The 22,585-nt window shown below is 35.4% G+C and overlaps 1 protein-coding gene across 4 annotated transcripts in view; it reads left to right on the forward strand.

Moving 5' to 3' along the window:
- Positions 1-22,585, forward strand: part of MCC (MCC regulator of WNT signaling pathway) — a 278,091-nt gene that overhangs the window by 220,540 nt on the left and 34,966 nt on the right. For all 4 annotated transcript variants that reach the window (XM_043977529.1, XM_043977531.1, XM_043977532.1 and 1 more), the window contains exons 10-12: positions 3,654-3,794; positions 5,968-6,068; positions 9,078-9,261. In XM_043977529.1, the coding sequence (XP_043833464.1) occupies positions 3,654-3,794; positions 5,968-6,068; positions 9,078-9,261 (426 nt within the window). The remainder of the gene's footprint in view (positions 1-3,653; positions 3,795-5,967; positions 6,069-9,077; positions 9,262-22,585) is intronic.

The raw sequence follows: 22,585 nt of genomic DNA on the forward strand, positions 1-22,585 counted from the left end.
AAGTGAATTACTCTGTCATTCTTGTCTGCTTATAAAAGGACTGTATTCCTGAGATCTTCATAAAACTTAGCTCAGAACTATCCTTTGAATTCTCTCAACTGCATCAGTTGCTTTAGCTAAGTTGATTATAGATGATTTTCCTCTTCTTTACTTGGCAAGACTCTTGGCAATATAGAATATTTACATTTGAGGGGTTTTTTGCACCTTGTCTTTCAGAACACAGGCTTTTTATTCTTTGGGGGGGACGGACAATGAGGGTTTAAGTGACTTACTAGCTGTGTGACCAGCTAGTAAGTGTCAAGTGTCTAAGGTTGGATTTGAACTCAGGTCCTCCTGAATCCAGGGCCAGTGCTTTATCCACTGTGCTACCTAGCTGCCTCCCGTTTTTTATTCTTTTAAATATGCTTTGCAGTTTCTAGAGACCCCTGTGCTTGATACCATCTCCTTCTGGAGCTTACCCTTGTCTCTCCCTAATTTTTTTTTTTTTTTGGCGGGGCAATGAGGGTTAAGTGACTTGCCCAGGGTCACACAACTAGTAAGTGTCAAGTGTCTGAGGCCAGATTTGAACTCAGGTCCTCCCAAATTCAGGGCTGGTAGTTTATCCACTGCACCATCTAGCTGCCCCCTCTCCGTAATTTTTAACCTCTTCTAGTCGTCTGGTATCATTTTTACTGCTGCTCAGATCTCCCCTTTAAGAACCTTCATTTGACCCTACTATCCCCTCAAATTTTTATTCTATTTCTCTCCTCCTGTTTACAGCCAAATTCCGGGGGGAGTGAGGTGGGGGGACATGCTATACTTTATGCCTCCACTTCCTCTCCTCTCATTCCCTTCTCAGTCCCTTGCAGTTTGACTTCTCTCCTGACCACTCCATTGAAAACTCTCCCTCCGAGGTCACTAATGCCTTCTTGCTTTCTAAATTAAGTGGCCTTTTTACAGCCCTCATTCTTCATGACTTCACTGCAGCATTTGGTATTATTTATCACTTTCTCCCCCAAATACTTACTCCCCTCTGGGTTTTCATAATAGTACTCTCCTAGACCTCTTCCTATGTTTCAAATGCCTCCTGGAGTGTCTTCTTACAAAAAAAAAAAGATCACTATCCTGTCTCCTGTCTCTATACTCTCATCAGCTTCCATCTCTCTCCTCACTTCCAGATCTGTGTATCCATTCCTTATCTCTCTCTTGAGCTTCAGTCCTATCTTTCCAACTTTATTTCCATCTGGATAGGCACCCCAAATCAACATACACAAAACAGAACTCATTCTTCCTATACATACTCCTTTGCATACTTCCTATATATACTTTTATTTCTCTGTTTTGATATTCTTCTAATCATCCAGATTTACAATTTAGGAGTCATCCTTGACTATTCACCTTCACCCACCAACTATTACCAATCATTTCCCAAGTCTTTGATTTTCCTTCTACACTCTCTCACATCTATCCACTTCTCTCTATTCACTCTACAATTCTCACCTAGATTATTACTATAGCCCCTTAACTGGCCTCCTTGCATCCAGTCTCTTATAATCAATTCATCCTCCTGTATGGAGGAGCTTTCAAACTCATGTTCTTAAGTGCAGATCTAACCATGTCACTCCTCGACTTAAAAAACTTCATTCAATATTGTTCAGTGAAGAACTGTGAATGACTTAAGTATTTTCAGCAATACAATAATCCAAGACAATCCCAAAGGACTAATGATGAAGCATACTGTCCACCTCCAAAGAAAGAACTCATATCGATTGAGTACAAACTGAAGCATGCTAATTTTTACTCTTTCATTTTTTTCTTTTGTTCAAGTTTTCTTATACAAAATGACTTTTATGGTAATGTTTTACATTTTAAAAAAAGAATCAGCTTCATTAACTTCCTATTGTCTTTAGGGAAAATTCTTCCATTTTTTCATTTGAAATCCTTCACAATCTGGTTCCTGCCTACCTTTCTAGGGTGACTACAAATTAGTCCACCTCATATACTCTATACCATCTCTCACCTAACTGTCATAGTGCTGTTCTTTGTAGAATGTCTGGATGTTCTATCACCCCTATCTATGCTTTTGTATAGCTATGAATACTCCTTCCCTTGTTACCTGTTCATTTCCTTCAGGGCTCAACTCAAATGCTACACCACCCACCCCAGTCACTCTGTATTTACATACATAATATATTATTAGCATTTATATAGTTTTTTTAAGGTTTGCAAAGTGTTCTACCACCTAGCTGCCTCTTATTTACTTATCTATATCTTTTATATAGAATATACATTTATATAGAGAATATATAATTTTCTTAACTCCTCTGAAAACTTACTTTTATTGATTATCCAAGTTTAGTGTCCTATTTAATTTATACTTTCTATTAATAGACAGAATTTCCAGTCCCTAAAGAATTTCTAGATATGTATTTATATCTATAGATATTTATCTATTTATATCACTATCTGTAGATCTATCTAGTATACCTATCAGTAGATATCTAGAGATATTTATATATATATATATATACACACACACATACATCTACACACATATACCTACATATCCCTATCTAGAAATTGCTTAGAGACTAGAAAGACCAGCAAATGCTGGCTATTAATAACAACTTTAAGTAGGACACCATACTAGGTCAATCAATAAAAATAAGTTTTCAGGAGAATAAGAAATCCTTGCCTTTAAGGAACTTATATTCTTTTTCTTAATCATAAAAGTAAGTATTTTATTTTCTAGTTATATGTAATGATAGTTTTCAACATTTGTTTTCATAAGATTTTTAGTTCCAAATTTTTCTCCCTTCCCCCTCCCCAAGACAGAAAGCAATCTGATATAGGTTATTTATTTATATACATTTACAGTCACATTAAAGATATTTCTACATTAGTCATATTGTGAAAGAAGAATTAGAACACAAGGGGAAGACCTCAGAAAAGAAAAAAAAACACAACCAAAAGTAGAAACAATATGGTTCAGTCTACATTCAGAATCCACAGTTCTTTTTTTTTTTTTTTTGGATATGGAGAACATTTTCCATTTCCATCATGAGTTCTTTGGAATTGTTTTAAATTATTGCTCTGCTAAGAAGAGCCTAGTCTATCAAAGTCTATCACAGTTGATCATCACACAGTGTTGCTGTTACTATTTACAATGTTCTCCTGGTTCTGCTCAGTTCACTCAGCATCAGTTCACTTAAGTCTTTACAGGTTAAGAAATTTATATTCTACATGAAGGATATATTACATTACTATATATATAACATTACATACACACACACACACATATATATATATATATATACACACACACATATATATATACACACACACATATATATAGATATATATATATACACACATATTGATAGCTATGGTATATATATAGCTATCAATATCTCTACAATGTTCCAGAGATTTATTTAATGATACATACTATCTGCTATTTGCCTTAGCAGAAGCCATATAATCAGGAACTCCTGTAGAACTTAAGAATTCAGTTTCCTCCATTAAATGTGTATGTTTTATTAAAATAGACAAAGATAGTAAAATATTTCTTCCACCATAAAAGTTAAAATCACTGACATGTATACATATATTTTTTAAGAATTGGCAGATTTATAAGCATCAGCAGGATTGAAAATGAGTTTGTTTCTTTGCAGTCGAATAGAACACCTGAAGTCCCAGAATGATCTGCTGACCATAACACTGGAAGAGTGCAAAAGCAATGCTGAGAGGATGAGCATGCTCGTGGGGAAATATGAGTCCAATGCCACAGCTTTGAGACTTGCATTGCAATATAGGTAGGTCAGTAGTTGTGATGAAAACAATAATAATAGCCTGTCTTTTAAAGCCACCTTTTATCCCAAAACATATCTTGGTCTGGGGCAGATAAGGCCGAAGATCAAGAAAGATGGTATTTAGTGTATTGAAATCTCTTTTTAGCATTAAAAGGAGAGGAGTCTTGTATTAGCTCTTAAAATAGTTGTAGCACCTTCAGGAGGTCAAAGTAATTCACTTTACTTATAGCTCACTAATCACTGAAGCTTTTTACCAAGGCTCAGGGACAGTGGTGGCATCTTACTCTTTGTAAATCCAGATAATATGGAATGTTAGTTTTCTCCCTTCCTGTTTCCTCTTAAGGCATACCCTCCCAAAAAAATCTGTTTTGCTTTAATCCTTGAAACAAACAATCCTATCTCTCTTCAGAAATAGCTGAGGTTACAGTATCCCTATTAACAAAGTTGACCAAATTATAGTGTGTGGTTGACTTTCAACCGCTTTTAAAAAATCTATTTCATGGGTACTTTGATAAATAGCAATTTTTTTTCCAATTACATGTAAAGATGTTTTCAACATTCATTTCTTATAAGATTTTAAGTGCCAAATTTTTCTCCCTCTCTCCCTCCCTTTTCTCCCCCCTCCCCAAGATGGCAAACAATTATGCAGTCACGTTACACATATTTCTGCATTGTTGTTTTGTTGTTTGTCCTTTGATCTTGGAAGAGGACAATGACGTCAGGTGATGTCATGACTTGCATTGAACTGGATTTAAGTGAGGGAGGTCTAATTTTCACATTAATCATGTTGTAAAAGAAGAAACAACAAAAGAGGAGAACCACGAGAAAAAACTCGAAACAAAAGTGAAAATAGTATTCTTTGATCTGCATTTCAGTTCTTTCTCTATAAGTGGATAGTATTTTCCACCATGAGGCTTTTGGAATTGTCTTTGAATCAATGTATTTTCAGCCCCTTTTCTTGAAAGGATTAAGGCAAATATCTTTTAAGGAAGGGGCTATCCCTCCCTCCCAATATTTATTTAGTAAGCATTTAAGAAATAAGGAAGTAAAATATATCATCCAAACACCATTTTTATGCTACATGGCTTAGAATACATGTCACAAAGTATTTAGGTAAAAAGGCCAAAAGAACTACTTCAGATATCTTGTTTGCTCCCAAGCAAGTGGCAGCATTTGTTCTATCACATCACATATATTACCTCAGACACTTACTAGCTGTGTAACCCTGGGCAAGTCACTTAACCCTAATTGCCTTAAAAACTTCCAGAGCCATCTCCATTCATCCTAATGTATATCTTGCCACTGGACCCAGATGGCTCTGGAGGAGAGAGTGAAGTTGGTGATTTTGTAAAGATCTCCCTCACTTAAATCCAATTCATTGCAAGTCATGACGTAATGCCAATGTTATGGTCCTCTTCCAGAATGAAGGACAAAAACAACACCATGTGCTTGGTGCAAATGAGTTTTATGTTAAACAGGCAAGGAGTGTTACTGTCAGGATTATGTTTTACCTTTCTATTGGTGACCAAGACACAGAAAAAAAGGACATCCTTCATCTAGAGCCAAGAAGTAGGGCACCCTCTAAATGCAATCTCTTAGTGGAAAATGGCCTCTATTTATTACATTTCCTCTGTTTATTAATTACATTTGTGCTTAGAAGTACAGATTCATACCTCTCAGCTTTGTTTTATTACATCTTTTGGATTTATTTTCTAAATACTAAAATAAAGGAGAAAAAAGGTAGCATGGTCAGTGGTCAGTGTCGATCCCACTAAATATTTATGGGTAGCTTTTTGCTCAATTGTGTTGAGCCAGAGTAGTTGAGAGAGAGAAAAAGACTAAACTCGTGTCAGGGAGGAAAATTTCCCCAGCTTCATCTCTCACAAGGATATGACAAATAATAGCTCACATTAATGTAGCCCTTATTATCTGAAAAGCACTTTTTCAGACAATCTGCATCACAATAGTGCATTGACTCCTATTTTGCAGATAAGGAAAATGAAACAGAAAGGTGAATTGACTTATCCATGTTAACATATTTATTTAGTATTGATGCCAGGACTCCATCAGGTCTTCTGACTAATAATCAGTAGTTTTTCTATTACAATGTTTTCTCATTTCTTTGACTACATATATTTTTTTCTTAGTTGAGGATTTTGAGTTTTATGTTTTACAGTGAGCAATGCATAGAAGCCTATGAACTCCTGTTGGCACTAGCAGAAAGTGAGCAGTCTCTTATCCTTGGACAGTTCCGAGCAGCAGGTGTGGGATCTGTTGGTAAGGGCCCCATAAATGTAACACTCTGTTAAAGTGCTTTTTTCTTCTTTCCTGAGTAAATTGTTTATTTTGAATGGAATAAGGATTGCAAAATTGAAACACAGAATTACAGACAAGTTAAAACAAATAATCCTTCCTTGCAAATGTACTTTCATAGACAAATAGAATTGATAGACATTAAGACTGATGCAGTAATAGAAATGATTCAACTTTTTCTTTCAAACCTGGGACTCAACCTTCGAGGCCTTTATTCCTCTGTTGATTGAATGGTTTTTGATTTCCTTCCCATAATCAGGGCTTTATAGTTTTAGTGTGAGTAAATATTTCTTTTCGCTCTTTATTTTTAAGTTGCATTTTCCTAATTGCTGTTCCTTTGTTCCTTTGAAATGTGTATAGAGTTTCCATGAGAAAGTTTAAAAACTTTCAATGGCTTTTCCTTTAAAAATATAAGGAAATGTGCGTATGTTTATGTGTTATTTTTCTCATTTCCCCCCCAATAATCCAAATCTCCTATATATAGGATAGCCCATATCTTTCAGCACTTTAATTCCATTAGACCATTCTCAACTTCTTTAGTCCCTCTTTCCCAGCTCCAAAAACATACATGTTACCAACAATTCCATTAGTAGAAACCTCATTTTTCAGCATCTTTTACTTGATCTATAAAACTTTATTTATCATATGAAACTGATAGATTTTTAATTAATTAATTATTATTATTATTATTTTTTAGTGAGGCAATTGGGATTAAGTGACTTGCCCAGGGTCACACAGCTAGTGAGTGTTAAGTGTCTGAGGCCAGATTTGAACTCAGGTACTCATGACTCCAGGACTGGTGGACTCCATGACTCCACTGCACCACCTAGCTGCCCGAAACTGATAGATTTTAAAAACACACCCATGAACAAATATGATCAGTTAAAGGGAAAAATCATTTGGCTTTTTTTTTTTAGTTTCTATTGGATCACTTCTTACTTGGCCTTTTGGTCAAAATTGAGTATAGTTTCTATTGAGGAGAACTCTTAAATTTAAATCTTAAATTTCAAGAACATTCATTTGTAAGATTGTAGCCCAGAACATAAGCACAACATAGCTACTTATATAGTAGCTGGGATAAAAAAATCAATAATAAAATAGTTCAAATGTGCCTAGTTCTGGATAATAGGCATATATTTATAAGATAACCTTCTTAGTTATACCATTTCTTCAGTTGAACTTAAGAAATTCTTATACTTAAAGGATACATAACTTCATCAGTGTCAGCACTACTTCCAATCAACCCAGATTGTAGTTTTAATAGTCTTTATGAGTTGTGGTGGGGTTTTTTTGGCAGGGGGAAAAATCATTTATTGGAGTCAAGTTGAGCTGCTGAGCCTCTTTGAACTCTCTAATCTTAGTCTTTAGTACACAGGCACTAGACTCATATCTGAAACCCTTATATCTTGGTACGCCATTCCAGCTCCTGTACTCTACTGACATAGCCTCTGAGTACACAGATTTAATTCCATACCAAAATGAGGAAAGAAGGAGGAATGAATTAGAATCTTTTAAATATGTGATTTGTGAGACAAAATAGGTATCTATGGAAAGGTTAGTTTTCAGATGGACAAAAGCCAAAAAAGCATTAGGAACCAACTTAGAAGCCTTAGTAGGTCAAGTTTAGGTTTGATTAGCATCAATTCTATTTCTTTCTTTACCTCTCCCAATTTTCTATGTACAGGAAATATATAATAGTGACACTGAAAGTATTACATTGTACCAACTTTTTTTTTTTTTTTTTTTTTTTTTTTTTAGTGAGGCAGTTGGGGTTAAGTGACTTGCCCAGCCAGATTTGAACTCAGGTACTCCTAGCTCCAGGGTCGGTGCTCTATCCACTGTGCCACCTAACTGCTCCAATTGTACCAACTTTTTTTTCTCATATAGACCTGTGTTTTTGTTGATATGGGCAATTTCTAGTGAAGAAATTCCCATTACCAGTCATATTGGCCACTCTTTTACCATTTAAAGCCTTGGACAGTTTTCTGAGGACAGGTAGGTGGTATAGAGGATAGAGTACTGGACTTGGAATCAAGAAGACTCATCTTCATGAGTTCAAGTCCAGTCTAAGACTGTGTGACCATGGGCAAGTCACTTAACATTGTTTGCCTCAAATGTAAAATGAGGTGGAGGAGGAAATGGCAAATTCTTTGCCAAATGAGGTCATGAAGACTCGTACACAACTGAAAAATGACACCAAAAGTTTATTCCAATAGTCTCACAGCCAGAATATTTTAAAAAGGATATTTGAATCCAGCTCTTCTAGAATCTCATGCCCAGTTCACTACCCATATTACATCATACTGCCTCTTATTTGTGCCAATGAAAAGGAAATTCCAGTGTTTTGAATAATGTTCGATCCCAGTATAAATTTTTGTTTCTCATAAATTTTGCAGTTTTTTTTAATTTTCATGCTTCATTTGCCATTTTTATTAAAAGTTAGATTTATATAATGCTTTAATGTTTGCAAAGCTCTTTCCATATATTATCTCATTTGATTGACTGTAGATCAACTAAACTGATAATAGAAATACTATAGCACAGGAAATATAAATACAATGGAAATCTAGAGATAATTCAGTGTTTTCATTTTAGCCATTAGTTCTTTCCCCTTTCCCTAATAAATCTTTTAACAGGGAAGTGAACTAGTAGTAAAGTTGTATTATCCTGCCATTCATTTTCCTTGCCTGTCCTCATAAAGAACTATTGTATTATGAAAAAAGGTGATGACCTGAGCATAAATTTGACATTAGAAATGAAAAGGATTTCATTGCATACATGAGTAAACTGCAGTCAAGAAAGAAGATTACAAGACCAAAGAACAAAATTATACAATGAGAGAGCCAGAATGGGAACCCAGCTGTGCTGACATTTATCTGCTTCTCATCCATTAAATAATTGAATATTGCTTTCCTATGTTCCTCCCCAGACTTATATTATATCAATTATTCCACTGATTACTTTACAACTTAGGGGACCAAACAAGAGATGAAAATGTTACCCAGATGCTTAAGCATGCTCATGATTGCCGGAAGACAGCTGAGAATGCCGCCAAAGCCCTGCTCATGAAGCTGGATGGAAGCTGTGGGGGAGCATTTGCTGTCCCTGGTTGCAGTGTGCAGCCTTGGGAAAGCCTGTCTTCCAATAGCCATACCAGGTAACCAGAACACATTTCCTCTCTTGTCCTGTCTACTTTTTTGTTCAGCCTTAGGAAGATTATCAATGTTTTCATCCACTTTGAGACTGATATACTGGGGTGGAGGGAGTGGTGCATGTATGTGCGTGTGTGTGTGTGTTCAGGCATGAGCATGCTTTCAGCCATCAACAGACTTGTGTGACCTAATTCTTTTTTGAATCTTGGCCAAACTCCATTCAAGAAAGAATCATTAAACTTTTGAGCTGGTAGGGATTTCTTTAGAGATCATCTAATCAAACCTCCTTTTACAGATGAAGAAACTGAGGCTCAGAGATATGAAATCATAGTACAGTAGAAGAATGCTGGATTTTTAGTCAGAGGACTAAATCCCACCTTTGATGCTTATTTCTTTTGTGACACTAAGAAAGTCACTTAACCTCTCTCATTTTCTTCAACAGTAAAATGAGGTAATAGATTTCAAAGGTCTCTTCCTCATACCTGAACCATTAAAAGGTTTAAATATACATTTGAAGTAAATACTAAAGAATGATGTATTTGCTGTTTTTATCAGAGTACCACTTTTTATCATCATGAAAGTACTGCTTTTTTTTGCACCTGGAACACTAATTGTTCATGACTGGATATGTTTGTGAAGTTTTCCAATAACTATTTGTCATATATTAAAGCATTTTGATTCTGACAGAAGCTTTTCCTGATCATCCCAATATGAAAGAAATGTTGTCTAAATTATCCTATCTTTTTCTTTTTTTTTCTTTTTTTTTTTGTTTGTTTTTTGTTTTTTTGTAGGCAATGGGGGTTAAGTGACATGCCCAGGGTCACACAGCTAGTAAGTGTCAAGTGTCTGAGGCCGGATTTGAACTCAGGTACTCCTGAATTCAGGGCTGGTGCTTTAACCACTGTGCCATCTAGCTGCCCCCTATCTTTTTCTATGTGCAGATCAAGTGCCAAGAGTCTCATAGAATATAGACTGAATTTCTATCACAGGGTAGGAAATATTGTAATTTGTGTTAGTACCAGAAAGTATCTTACTGTAAGGGTTCAAGATGTGCCACTCATAGATGCAGCCATATGGTATAGTGTGCATCTTGTTGCCTTCCTCAAACTCCAGAGAAATGCAAAATTCCCCCAAATTCACTTGGCCAGTTGCCCATAGACATGTATCCTCCTTATTCCAACAGTTGACTTCCTCTCATATATAGACTGGAATTTTATTCAGACCTTGGGATAACAGGGGATTCTGCCTTTCTCTTGAGTTTGAGGCAGGCAGCAAGATATACTGCACCATGTGGCTGCATCTATGATAGCACATCGTAAAACCCTTACAGTGAGATACTTTCTGGCACTAACACAAATTGCAGTACTTCCTACCCTGCGATAAAAATTCAGTATAAGAAATTCTATAAGTCTCTAGGCACAAAAAGCAGGTATTTTTCCTAATGATATTTCCAGATGTGTTATATCTACAGGCTGTATATTAATTTGGCATAGGTATATACATCTGCTTTGTCAATGAGAATTTATCTACTTAGAGCAGTGATTGATACAGTAAAGACTGGCACTTTGTGCTGTAAATCTTCTATTTAAGTGGCTCAGTAGAGTTACCCTCTTCAACAGTCTGACACCCAGAAGTAAATTTAGAGGTATGTGAGGAGAAAAGTTTTATCGCCATCTGTTTGGGAAGGAGGTAACATTTTTTTCCTACTTGGGCTCTGTATATGCAAATTTAAGCTTTGTCAAGGTGTGTGTATATATATATATATATATATATATATATATATATATATATATATATATATATATATATATATATATATATATACACACACACACACACACATATGTGAGTGTATGTGTATATATGTATATGTGTGTATACATATATCTATAGATATCTATAGATATCTTAAGTTTGGTTGTATGGCTATCTTAGAAAAAATACATCTCTGCTATATTTATGAAAGTTTAAGTATACCACAAAATGTTTTCTACACTAAGTGACCTGTTACTAGCTCTCATGGAGAATGCTTTCTGAAGCTTCATAGAACTAAACAGGTTTAATGCTATGTGGTTGGAACAACACCAAACCCAAATGCTTTCATAATTATTTGTTTATTGATCCTGACAATCTAACTCATAGACAACTAGACTATTGGAACTAGAAAGGATCTTCAATATTTTTTATTCCATTCCTCTCATCTTAAAGATGAGAAAGCTGCAGCCCAGAGCAGCAGAGTGACTTGCCTACCACCAAGTGAAGCAAATGAGTAAAATGAAATTTTATATAACTTGTCTATAGTTGTTAAGAGTCCTTTGGAATAGGGGATTGAAATGATGAAATGGTTGAAACTTCATTTTTCTTCTAAACCTAATTTCTGCCAGATGGCTATCCAGTTTTCCTGCCAAAGTTTGTCAAATAGCGTGCCTTTCCCCCCATAATTGGGATCTTTTGAAGTTTCATGTACAATAACATTTATATCATACTGTTCAGTACAATATGCTTGTTTTATTCCATAAATTAAAAATAAAATTGAAAAAAAGAAAAAAACAATGTTACTATGTTTGTTTGCTTTCCTACACTGAATACCTAATCTGTTCCACTGTTTCTCCCCTCCCTCCTCCCTCGCTCTCTTTCTCTCCTTCTCTCATCCCCAGTACAAAATCATTTTTACTGCCTATTGCTTTGTAATACAGTTTGAGATCTGCTACTGATACACCTCCTTCCTTCCCACTTGTTAAATTATTACCCTTGAGAGTCTTGGATGTTTTCCTTAACATGAATTTCATTATTATTTTTCTAATTCTACAAAATATTCTTTTGTGAGTCTAATTGCTACAGTGCTGAATAAGTAAGTGTTTTTCAAATCATTTAGGCCTGTTTTCATTTCTGCAAAGGGTATGTGATTCATATCAGCTCTGAGTAATTTTGGTAGATGGACTCCCAAGAGTTATATAACTTCTGTAGTTATTTTTGAAGAAATTTCTCTTTCTAGCTCATTTTTTTAGAGTTCGTTAGTCATACATAGGCATATTGATGTGTATTTATCATGTATCCTGCAACTTTATTGCCGTTAATTATTTCAGATCTTTTTTTTTTTTGGTGAGGCAATTGGGGTTAAGTGACTTGCCCAGGGTCACACAGCTAGTGTCAAGTGTCTGAGGCCAGATTTGAACTCAGGTCCTCCTTAATCCAAGGCCAGTGCTTTATCCACTGTGCCACCTAGCTGCCCCCATTTTAGATAATTTTTACTTGACTCTCTGTGATTTTCTATATCATCGTCTCTGTACCTATGTTTGTTTCAATTAATTATGCCTTCCATTTTTAACACAATGCTATGTAATATTGGTGATAATGAACATTCTTGCTTTACCTTTAAGGTTATTAGAAAGGGCACTAACTTTTATCCATTACCAATGTTTGCTCTTGGTTTTTGATAAATACTATTTATTATATTAAGGAAAGTTACAATTATATCTTCAATTTATAGAGTTTTAATAGAAAAGATTATTGGATTTGGTAAAAATATTTTTAATCTCTATGGATATAATGATATTTTTAAATTATTTATATTATTAAAATCATACTTATATCCTTATGTTGAATGAACCCTGAATGTATAAACTCAGTCTGGTATATAATCTTTCTAATATGTTGTTGTAACCTGTAATATGTTGTAATTGTTGGTTACAACAATAAAACATTTTAAAATGTTGCATCTGTGTTTGGTGATATTGGCCTGCAGTCTCTCTGTTTTTAGATATAAAGACCATATTTGCATCATGCAAAGAAATTGGAAGAGTGCTTTCTTTTCTTACTGTTGCAAACAGTTTTGGAATTAATTGTTTGATTGAATTGGATCTTATGAATTTATCTAATCCTGAAGTTTTATTTTCATTTGGAATATCATTTATGGTTCGCTCATGCTTTTTCTGGCATCATGTTATTTAAATAGGAAAATTCTTCTTTTATTAATCCATTTTATGTTTTTGCAACTTATCAGGGACCTGATTTGGACAAAAGTTTGAACAAAAAATTCTAATAATGTCCTTTTTTCCTCATTAATTGCTGTAATTTTTCCTTTTTCATTTTTATATGAACAATTTGGCTTTATACCCTTTTAAAAATCTGGTTACTTATCTATATAATTTTTTTTGAAAACTAGCTTGTAGTTTTACTTATCAAAGTAGCCTATTTGCTTTTTTTTTTTTTTTTTTTTGCAGGGCAATGAGGGTTAAGTGACTTGCCCAGGGTCACACAGCTAGTACGTGTCAAGTGCCTGAGGCTAGACTTGAACTCAGGTCCTCCTGAATCCAAGGCCAGTGCTCTATCCACTGCGCCACCTAGCTGCCCTCCCTATTTGCTTTTAATTTTATTGCTTTTTATTTTCAATAATTTCTACTTTGTTACTTTTTGTTTGAATTATTATTTTTCAAGTTTTTTAATTGCATGCCTCATTCATTGATTTGTTCTTTCTCACTTTTATTAGTGTTTATGTAAATGTAATATAATAAACAATAATGTAATAATAATAATGTAATAAATGTAACATTTATCTCTCACAACTACTTTAGCTACATTCCATAAGTTTTGGTGTGTTATAATTTATTCTATAACCTACTCATTCTTTAGGATTAAATTATTTAGTTTCCAGTTACTTTTTAATTCTTCCTGTAAGCGCTTTCTATTGAATGCAACTTTATTGCATTTTGATCAGTAAATTATGAGTTTAGTATTTCTGCTTTTCTACATAATCTGGTTCATAAAGGTGCTATATATAACTGAGAATTCCTCTCTATTCCAATTCAGTGTATTATATCTTACTTTTAAAAATTATCTTTGCATCCTTAATATATAACCCTATGCCTTTTCCTATATAATTTTAGTCAGTGAGTTTCTCCCTTTCTTCCCCCCTTTGAAATCCGATTTCCCAAAATATAAAGTACATGTCAGACTAGACCAGAATTTTCTAGGAATATTTTGTCACTTCTCCCCAGGGTTCCCATTATTTCTTCCCCAAGAAATGGTTCCTCCCTATTAATAAAAATAAGATCCAAAATAGATTTTTACTTTGTTGGTTCCTGAACTTTTTAAAGTATGAAATTATCACAAAGTTGAAAATAACTAATAAGATGCTGTTTTGTTAGGAAAATGACTCCAGCTAACATATAGATAGATCCCCATCACTAATGTATTATTGTTTCATAACAGACTTATGATGTTTCCCAAACTCTACATCTGTTTCCTCTTTTTGTAGGAATTAATGATCAAATCAATTTGTGGACCTTCACCAAACCATGATGCCAACAAAAAGAGAAAACTGGTGTCCTCTTAATGCTAGGTTTTGGACAAATGTATTGCATGTAATAAAACTGAGCATACCTTCCATGTTTTATTGGTTCTTTTCCAAAGAAGCTCAGACTCATAACAGTTTTCTCCTAAAAAAAATTATCCCCCAAATCCAAGAGTGCATTGGCAGAAGATTCAACTTTGACATTTGTACATCAAGAAAAGTAGCATGGAAAAAACTGCTGTGATTTTTAGAACATGAAAAAGTCTACATTCCAATTTTCTGATGAAGGAAAAACAGAGGCAAAATCATCCTATATTTCTCATTTCCTTATCATACCTCTACATCCTGTCTCCTCACCTCTTTTTTCTTAACATTCATTTTTAAAAATTTTTACTTCTTAATTCTCTGGTTTCCTCTAGCCCCTCCACCTCACTATTGAGAATGTGAGCAGTATGATAGTCCTTATACTTGTGAAGTCATGCAAAACATTTATTCCCTATTAGCCATATTGAAGCAACAACAACAACAACCCAAGAAAAGTAAAGAAAGTGAAACATAAACATGCTTCAATCTGTACTTAGATTTCGCCTCTCTGGAGGTGGGTAGTCCTTTGAGATTATTTTGGATCATTTTATTGATTAGAGTAGCTGTCTTTCAGTTGACCATCATTACAGTGTTGCTATTAATGTATACTGTGTTCACTTTGCATCAGTTCCTATAAGTTTTCCAAAGTTTTTTTTAAACCATCTCCCTTGTCATTTCTTTTTTTTTCTCTGCATTAGTCATGTTATAAGAGAAAAATCAGAGCAATGAGGAAAAACCTCAAAATAGAAATACAACAGCACCAAAACAAAAGAAATAGTATGGTTCATCTATACTCCACAGTTCTTTTTTTTTCCTGGATTTTGAGATCCTCCTCCATCATGAGTTCCTTGGAACTCTTCTGTATCATTGCACTGGTGAGAAGAATATAGTCCATCACAGTAGGTCAACATACAATGTTGTTGATACTGTGTACAATGTTCTTCTGGTTCTGCTCATTTCACTCATCATCAGTCCATGCAGGACCCTCTCTGAAAAGAATAGTATTCCATTACATTCATATACCACAACTTGTCCAGCTATTCCCCAATTGATGGGCATCCCCTCAACTTCCAATTCCTTGCCACAACATAAAGAGCAGCTATAAATATCTTTGTACATGTGGGTCCTTCTCCCCTTTCCATGATCTCTTTGGGAAAAAGACCCAAAATTGGTATTGCTGGGTCAAAGGGTATGCACAGCTTCATAGCCCTTTGGGTATAATTCCAAATTGCTCTCCAAAATGGTTGGATCAGTTCACAGCTCCACCAACAATGCATTAGTGTTCAAATTTTCCCACAGCTTCTCCAACATTTATTATTTTCCTTTTTTGTCATTTTAGCCAATCAGATAGGTGTCAGGTGGTACCTCAGAGTTGTTTTAATTTGCTTCTCTCTAATCAATAATGATTTAGAGCATTTTTTCATATGGGAATAGATAGCTTTGATTTCTTCATCAGAAAACTGCCTGTTCATATCCTTTGACCATTTCTCAATTGGGGAATGACTTGGATTCTTATAAATTTGATTTAGTTCCCTATATATTTTAGAGATGAGGCCTTTATCGAAAGTACTGGCCATAAAAATTGTTTCCCAGCTTTCTGCCTCCCTTCTAATTGTGGATGCATTGCTTCTGTTTGTACAAAAACTTCTTAATTTAATGTAATAAAAATCATCCATTTTGCATTTTATAATATTCTCTATCTCTTGTTTGGTCATAAACTGTTTTCCTCCCTTGTCATTTCTTATAGCACAATAGTTTTCCATCTCAATCTCATATGCCACAACTTGTTAAGCCATTCCTAATCTATGGACATCCTCTCAATTTCCTATTCTTTGCCATCACAAAGAGTTGGTATAAATATTTTTGCCCTTTTCCTTTTTCTTTGATCTCTTTGGGATATAGAAATTGTAGTTGTATCAGTGTCAAAGGGTATGTGGATAGTTTTATAGCTCTTTATAGTTTCAGATTATTCTCTAAAATACTTGGACTGGTTCAGAAGTACACAAACAGTGCATTAATGTCTTTTTCTATACCCCCTCCAGCATTTGTCATTTTTCTTTTCTACCATGTTAGTCAGTCTTTTAGGTGTGAGATGATACCTCAGAGTTGTTTTAATTTGCTCTGATTATTGGTGATTTCAGAGCATTTTTTTCAAATGACTATTGATAGTTTTGATTTCTTCATCTGAAAATTGTTCATCCTTGTACATTTATCAATTAGGAAATGGCTCCCGTTTTTAAATTTACAAGTTTGAAGGCTTTATCAGAGAAAGTTGCTGTACTTTCTTCATCCCAGTTTCCTTCTTTCCTTCTAATTTTGATAGCATTGGTTTTGTTTGTGCAAAACCTTTTTAATGTAATCACAGTTATCCATTTTGCTTCCCATAATCCTTTCATCTCTTGCTTGGTCATAATCTCCTCTTTTGTCCATAGATACAATAGGTAAAGTCTTCTATGTTTGCCTAATTTAGATGGTATCACCCTTTATGTCTAAGTCATGTATTAATTCAACTTTATCTTGGTTTATAGTGTAAGATGTTGGTCTATGCCTAGTTTCTGCCAAAGTATTTTCCAGTTTTCCCACCAGTTTTTACTGAATAGTGAGTTCTTGCCTCTAAAGCTCAGATTTTTGGGTTTATCAAACACTAAATGACTGTTTATTTACTTCTGTATATTGAAAAACCACTTTATTTCTTATCAAATATTAGATTGTTTTCATGATTACTGCTCAACTCACATCTATGTCCTCAGTCCTTCTATACTCCTAGGGGCAGCTAGGTGGCACAGTAATAGTTGAAATCTCACCTCGGACACTAGATGTATGACCCTGGGCAACTCATTTGCCTTAAACATCAGGGGACCATCTCCAGTCGTCCTAATGTATATCTTGCCACTGGACCCAGATGGCTGTGGAGGAGAGAGCGAGGTTGGTAATTTTGCATAGCCCTCCTTCACTTAAATCTAATTCAGTGCAAGTCATGACATCATCCTGATGTCATGGTCCCCTTCAAGAACAAAGGACAACAAGAACAACAATATTCCTTCTAACTGCCTTAATGAAGACAAAGTTCTTATGAGTTACATGTATCATCTTCCTATGTTGGAATGTAAGCAATTTAACCTTATTAAGTCCATTGTGGTTTTCCTCTTTACCTTCTTATGCTTCTCTTGAGTCTTGTATTTGAAAATCAAATATTCTATTCTGTCTTTACATCAGGAATGCTAGGAAGTCCTCTATTTCATTGAATGTCCATTTCCCCCCTGAAAGATAATGCTCAATTTTGCTGGGTAGGTGATTCTTAGTTGTAGCTCATTCGCCCTCTGGGATATCATATTCTAAGTCTTCTGATCCTTTAATGTAGAAACTGCTTAATCTTACATTATGCTGACTGTGACTCCATGATACTTGAATTGTTTCTGTCTGGCTGCTTTCAATATTTTCTCCTTGACCTGGGAGCTCTCGATTTTGGCTATAATATTACTGGAAGTATTCACGTTGGTATCTCTTTCAGTAGGTGATATTTTCCATTTTTATTTTACCCCCTGGTTCTAGAATATCAGGGCAGTTTTCCTTGACAATTTCTTGAAAAATGATGTGGAGGCTCTTTTTTTGATCATGGCTTTCAAGAAGTCCAATAATTTAAAAATGCTCTCTCCTGCATCTATTTTCCAGGCCACTTGTTTTTCCAATGTGATCTTTTACATGTTCTTCAGTTTTTTTTAATCCTCTTGGTTTCATTTTATTGTTTCTTGATGTTTCATAAAGTCATTAGCTTTCACTTGCTCAATTCTAATTTTTAAGAAATTATTTTCTTCACTGAGCTTTTGTACCCCCTTTTCCATTTGGCCAATTCTTCTTTTTTAAGGAGCTCTTCTCTTTAGTAAATTTTGGTGCCTCTTTTTCCATTTGGCCAATTGTGCTATTCAAGGCAGAATTTTGTGTTTTTGTGCCTCTTTTTACCATTTGGTCTAGCTTATTTTTTTATTTTTGTATTAATTTATTTATTTAGAATTTGCCCCAAGTTATGCGTAAAAAAAACCCAAATTTTTTCACATTGATTTTTTTTTATAACTTTTGTTCCAAATTTTCTTCCTCCCTCCCTCATCACCCCTCCCTAAGAAATCAAGCAATTCAATATGTGTAGTCATATAAAACATCTTAGGTTGTGAAAGGAGACAGACAAAATATCTTTAGAAAGAGGAACTAACAAATAAAATCATACTTCAATCTGTATTCAAACACCATTAGTTCTTTCTCTGTTAGCATCCTGCTCATCATTTCTTTCACTATTACTATTGCTAACTCTATTACCCTCCATCCTATTCCCTCGTCTTAATATTTACTCTATTTTCTATCTTCTTTCACCCTATCCCTCCTCAAGTGTTTTGCTTTTTGCTTCCCCCTCCCCCAATCTGCCCTTCCTTCCTTAGCCTCTCCCCCTTTTATCCCTTCCCCTCCCACTTTCCCTCAGGGCAAAATATATTACTATACCCATTTGAGTATGCCAATTTTGAGGAGAATAAGATTCATTCAGTCCCCCACTCCTTCCCCATCTTCCCTTCTACTCCATAAGCTTTTTCTGACTTTCACTGTTGCCCTTTTAAGAAGTCTTTGGCTGGAAAAGGTTTTCCCTCTATTCTTTTGTGGGTTCTGCTGCTCCGAGAATTCTCTTATGGCATTATTTTGAAGGTATGTGGATGGTTCTTGTCTGGAGCACCAAGGATCACAGCTTTTCCTCCACCATCTTGAAAGAGAACAATTGGTCTGGTTTATTTTTAAGGTATTATTTTTTGTGCCTCTTTAACCAAGTTGTTGACTTTTTTTTCATGATTTTCTTGCATCACTCTCATTTCTCTTCCCAATTATGTCTCTAACTCACTTACTTAATTTTTAAAATCCTTTTTGAGCTCTTCCATGACTTGATACCAATTCATATTTTTCTTGGAGGCTTGGGATTTAGGAGTTTTGACTTTATTGTCTTCAGCATGTGTTTTAATCTTCCTTGTCACCGTAGTAATCTTTAATTGTCAGAATTTTTTCCTGTTGTTTGCTCATTTTTCCAGCCTATTTTTTTTTTTTTTACTCTTAACCTTTTACTAAAGTGGGACTCTTCTTTCATGTTGCTTTCATGGCACGGGTTCATACCAAGTTTCTGTCCCAAGTTTCAGGGCTTTTGTGCATATGTTTTTAGAATTACTTCTAAGGACCTGTAAGTTTTCATTTCTTTCAAGGTGGTATGATCTAAGGAGAGATGTGTTTACTACTCTCCTGGCCTGTGCTCTGCTCTGCGAGTCACCACAAGCTCTCTCACCCTGGGACTGCCACCCAGGACTATGACCCAGGTCTGAGTATGGGCAATATAATACAACAGAAAGGCTTGTAATCTCCTTTTCTTTTTTTTCTTTCTTTCTTTCTTTTTTTTTTTTTTGCAGGGCAATGGGGGTTAAGTGACTTGCCCAGGGTCACACAGCTAGTAAGTGTCAAGTGTCTAAGGCCGGATTTGAACTCAGGCATTCCTGAATCGAGGTCCCGTGCTTTATCCACTGTGCCACCTAGCCACCCCTGTAATCTCCTTTTGACCAGTTGTTCTACCCCATAGAAGATGGGCTGAGAGCTCTGGAAGGAGCAGCTGTTGTTGCTGCTTTAGTTGTTACCAAGGAGACTGCTCTTGGTTTGCAGGGGCTGGGTCTCTAGGCTGATGATTATTAAATCGACCTTTCTGCTGGCCTCCAGCCTCACATCTCCAAGTGCCTTTCAGACATTTTAAACTGGGTGTCCAGTAGACATCTTAAACTCAATTCATCCAAAATAGAACTCATCTTTCCTTCTAAACCCTTCTACTTTCCCTACTAAAGTAGAAGGAAATACCAGCCTCCCTCAGGCTCATAGGAATGAGTTATCCTGGATTCCTTACCACCAACACCTACCCCATCCTAACTATTGCCAAGGTCTGCTTATTTTACTTTTTCAGCATCTTTTAAGTATGTCCCCTTAATTCCCTTGACACTGCCACCACTTTAGTGCAGACCCTCATGCCTTGATTAGTGTAATAGCCTACTGGTGGATCTTTCTGCCTCAATTCTCTTTCCACTCCTATCTATCCTCCATTCAGCCACTAAAGTCATTTTCACAAAATTGAAGGCCTGATCAAGTCACTCACACCCACACTTCCACCTTTCCCCTCTCTTAATAAACTCCAGTGGCTTCCAGTTGCCTCCAGGAGCAAATGCCCTATTTTGTCATTCAAAGTCCTTCACAACCCATTTCTCTTCCCGTTCTTTTTGATGTTTTGCTCCCTGACAAGTACTCCTTGATCCAGTGACACTGGCATCCTGGCTGTTCCATGAACAAGACACTTTCTCTTTTCTTGCTGGAAATGTTCTCCTTCCTTTCTTCTGACTCCTCTTACATCTCCATCCCCATCCCTTCTTAATTCCAATACTTTTCCTTTACTAATTATTTCCTATTTATCCTGCATGTAGCTTGCTTTGTAAGTATTTGTTTGCATGTTATTTTCCCCATTAGACTGTAAGACCCCTGAGGGTAGGGACTGTCTTTTAAATGTTTATTGATTGATTGACTTCTCCCAAAAGTCTATACCCACCAGTACCTATAGAATCCATGGAAGTGTATTCAAGCTTTAAGGGCACATATTACAAAGGGGTCATTCACAGTTCCTTTCAGTCTTTATTACTGAAGTCTTCAATATGATCCTTTTAGATATGGTATTGCTTTTCTTCCAGACTCTCTTGTAGAGCTTTAAATTTGCTACAAAAACAGAAAGCAGGATGAATTTGGTCCATGGGCTATAGTTTTTCAATACTTGGCCTAGACAGTCTGTAAAACAATAAATCAAGCTCTAGTGTTTGCCAGTTTCCAAGGTGTAAATGCTTACACTAAAAATGTTGCTCTCCACCAGTGCTCCAGGATACCCCTAGAAATCTCCCATCTAATTATAGTCCAAACCCCAAAGATAGTCTCCTTATTTTTCCTAACACTAACCAGGTACTTCAGGGGAATCTCTCCCTGTCAAAATAGTCTTGTCTCCCCTTCTTTTCACTTCCATTAAGAATCTCATAGAAGAGAGAACACAACAGAAGTATAGCAGTATAAAATAACTTGTAATTTATAAAAATTTAAAATTATTAGGGTCCAACCAGGAGGTACAATGAATAGAGTACTGGAGTTACGGACATCTGAATTCAAATCCAGCCTCAGTTACTTAACTGTGTGAGTTGGCAAGTAACTTAACCTCACCAAGCCTGTTTACTCTTCCATAAAATGAGGGTAATAATAGCATCTACCTCCCAGGGTGATTGTGAGGATGAAATGAGATAATATTTATAAAGTACTTTGCAAACCTTAAAGTGCTCTATGAAAGCCAACTATCATTGTTATTATTATTTAAATGAATAAATGGATGGAAATTGGGAATACATGCTTATTAAAAATTCCATTTCCATTATTTTGATTTCCCAGTTCCAGATTATAGGGTAATTATCCAGCATTTGCTGGAGCCTCCTAGCACAAAGCCAGTCAAGCATAGGCTAGGGTATTTGATAGTTATAGGTGTTGATTTAGATAGGGCTAAGGGCCTATCTAAATCTACATGGTTATTGAAGAAGATTCACCCTTCTAGAAACCTAGAAGATTCCTCCCAGCTCTACCTCCAGGTAAGAAACATTTGATTTTGAATAGATAAAAAGCTCCAAGGTTCTGAGAGAATCTTTGAGCACCTGGCACATAGAAACAACTATAGTTTTTATAATAATTAATTATATGCTTTGCATGGTTCCTTTATATTCCTTTGTGGTCCATTGAACCAGGGTAAAGTACTAGGACTTCTGAAAATTTAGCAAGGCCTGTGTGCTACCTTTTGGCCACTATCTACTTTTCTCATTCCTATCCCATTCATAGAAATATGTGTAGGACATATATGATTTTTTTTTTCC

Source organism: Dromiciops gliroides, chromosome 1, assembly GCF_019393635.1.
Source record: "Dromiciops gliroides isolate mDroGli1 chromosome 1, mDroGli1.pri, whole genome shotgun sequence".
Lineage (NCBI taxonomy): Eukaryota > Metazoa > Chordata > Mammalia > Microbiotheria > Microbiotheriidae > Dromiciops > Dromiciops gliroides.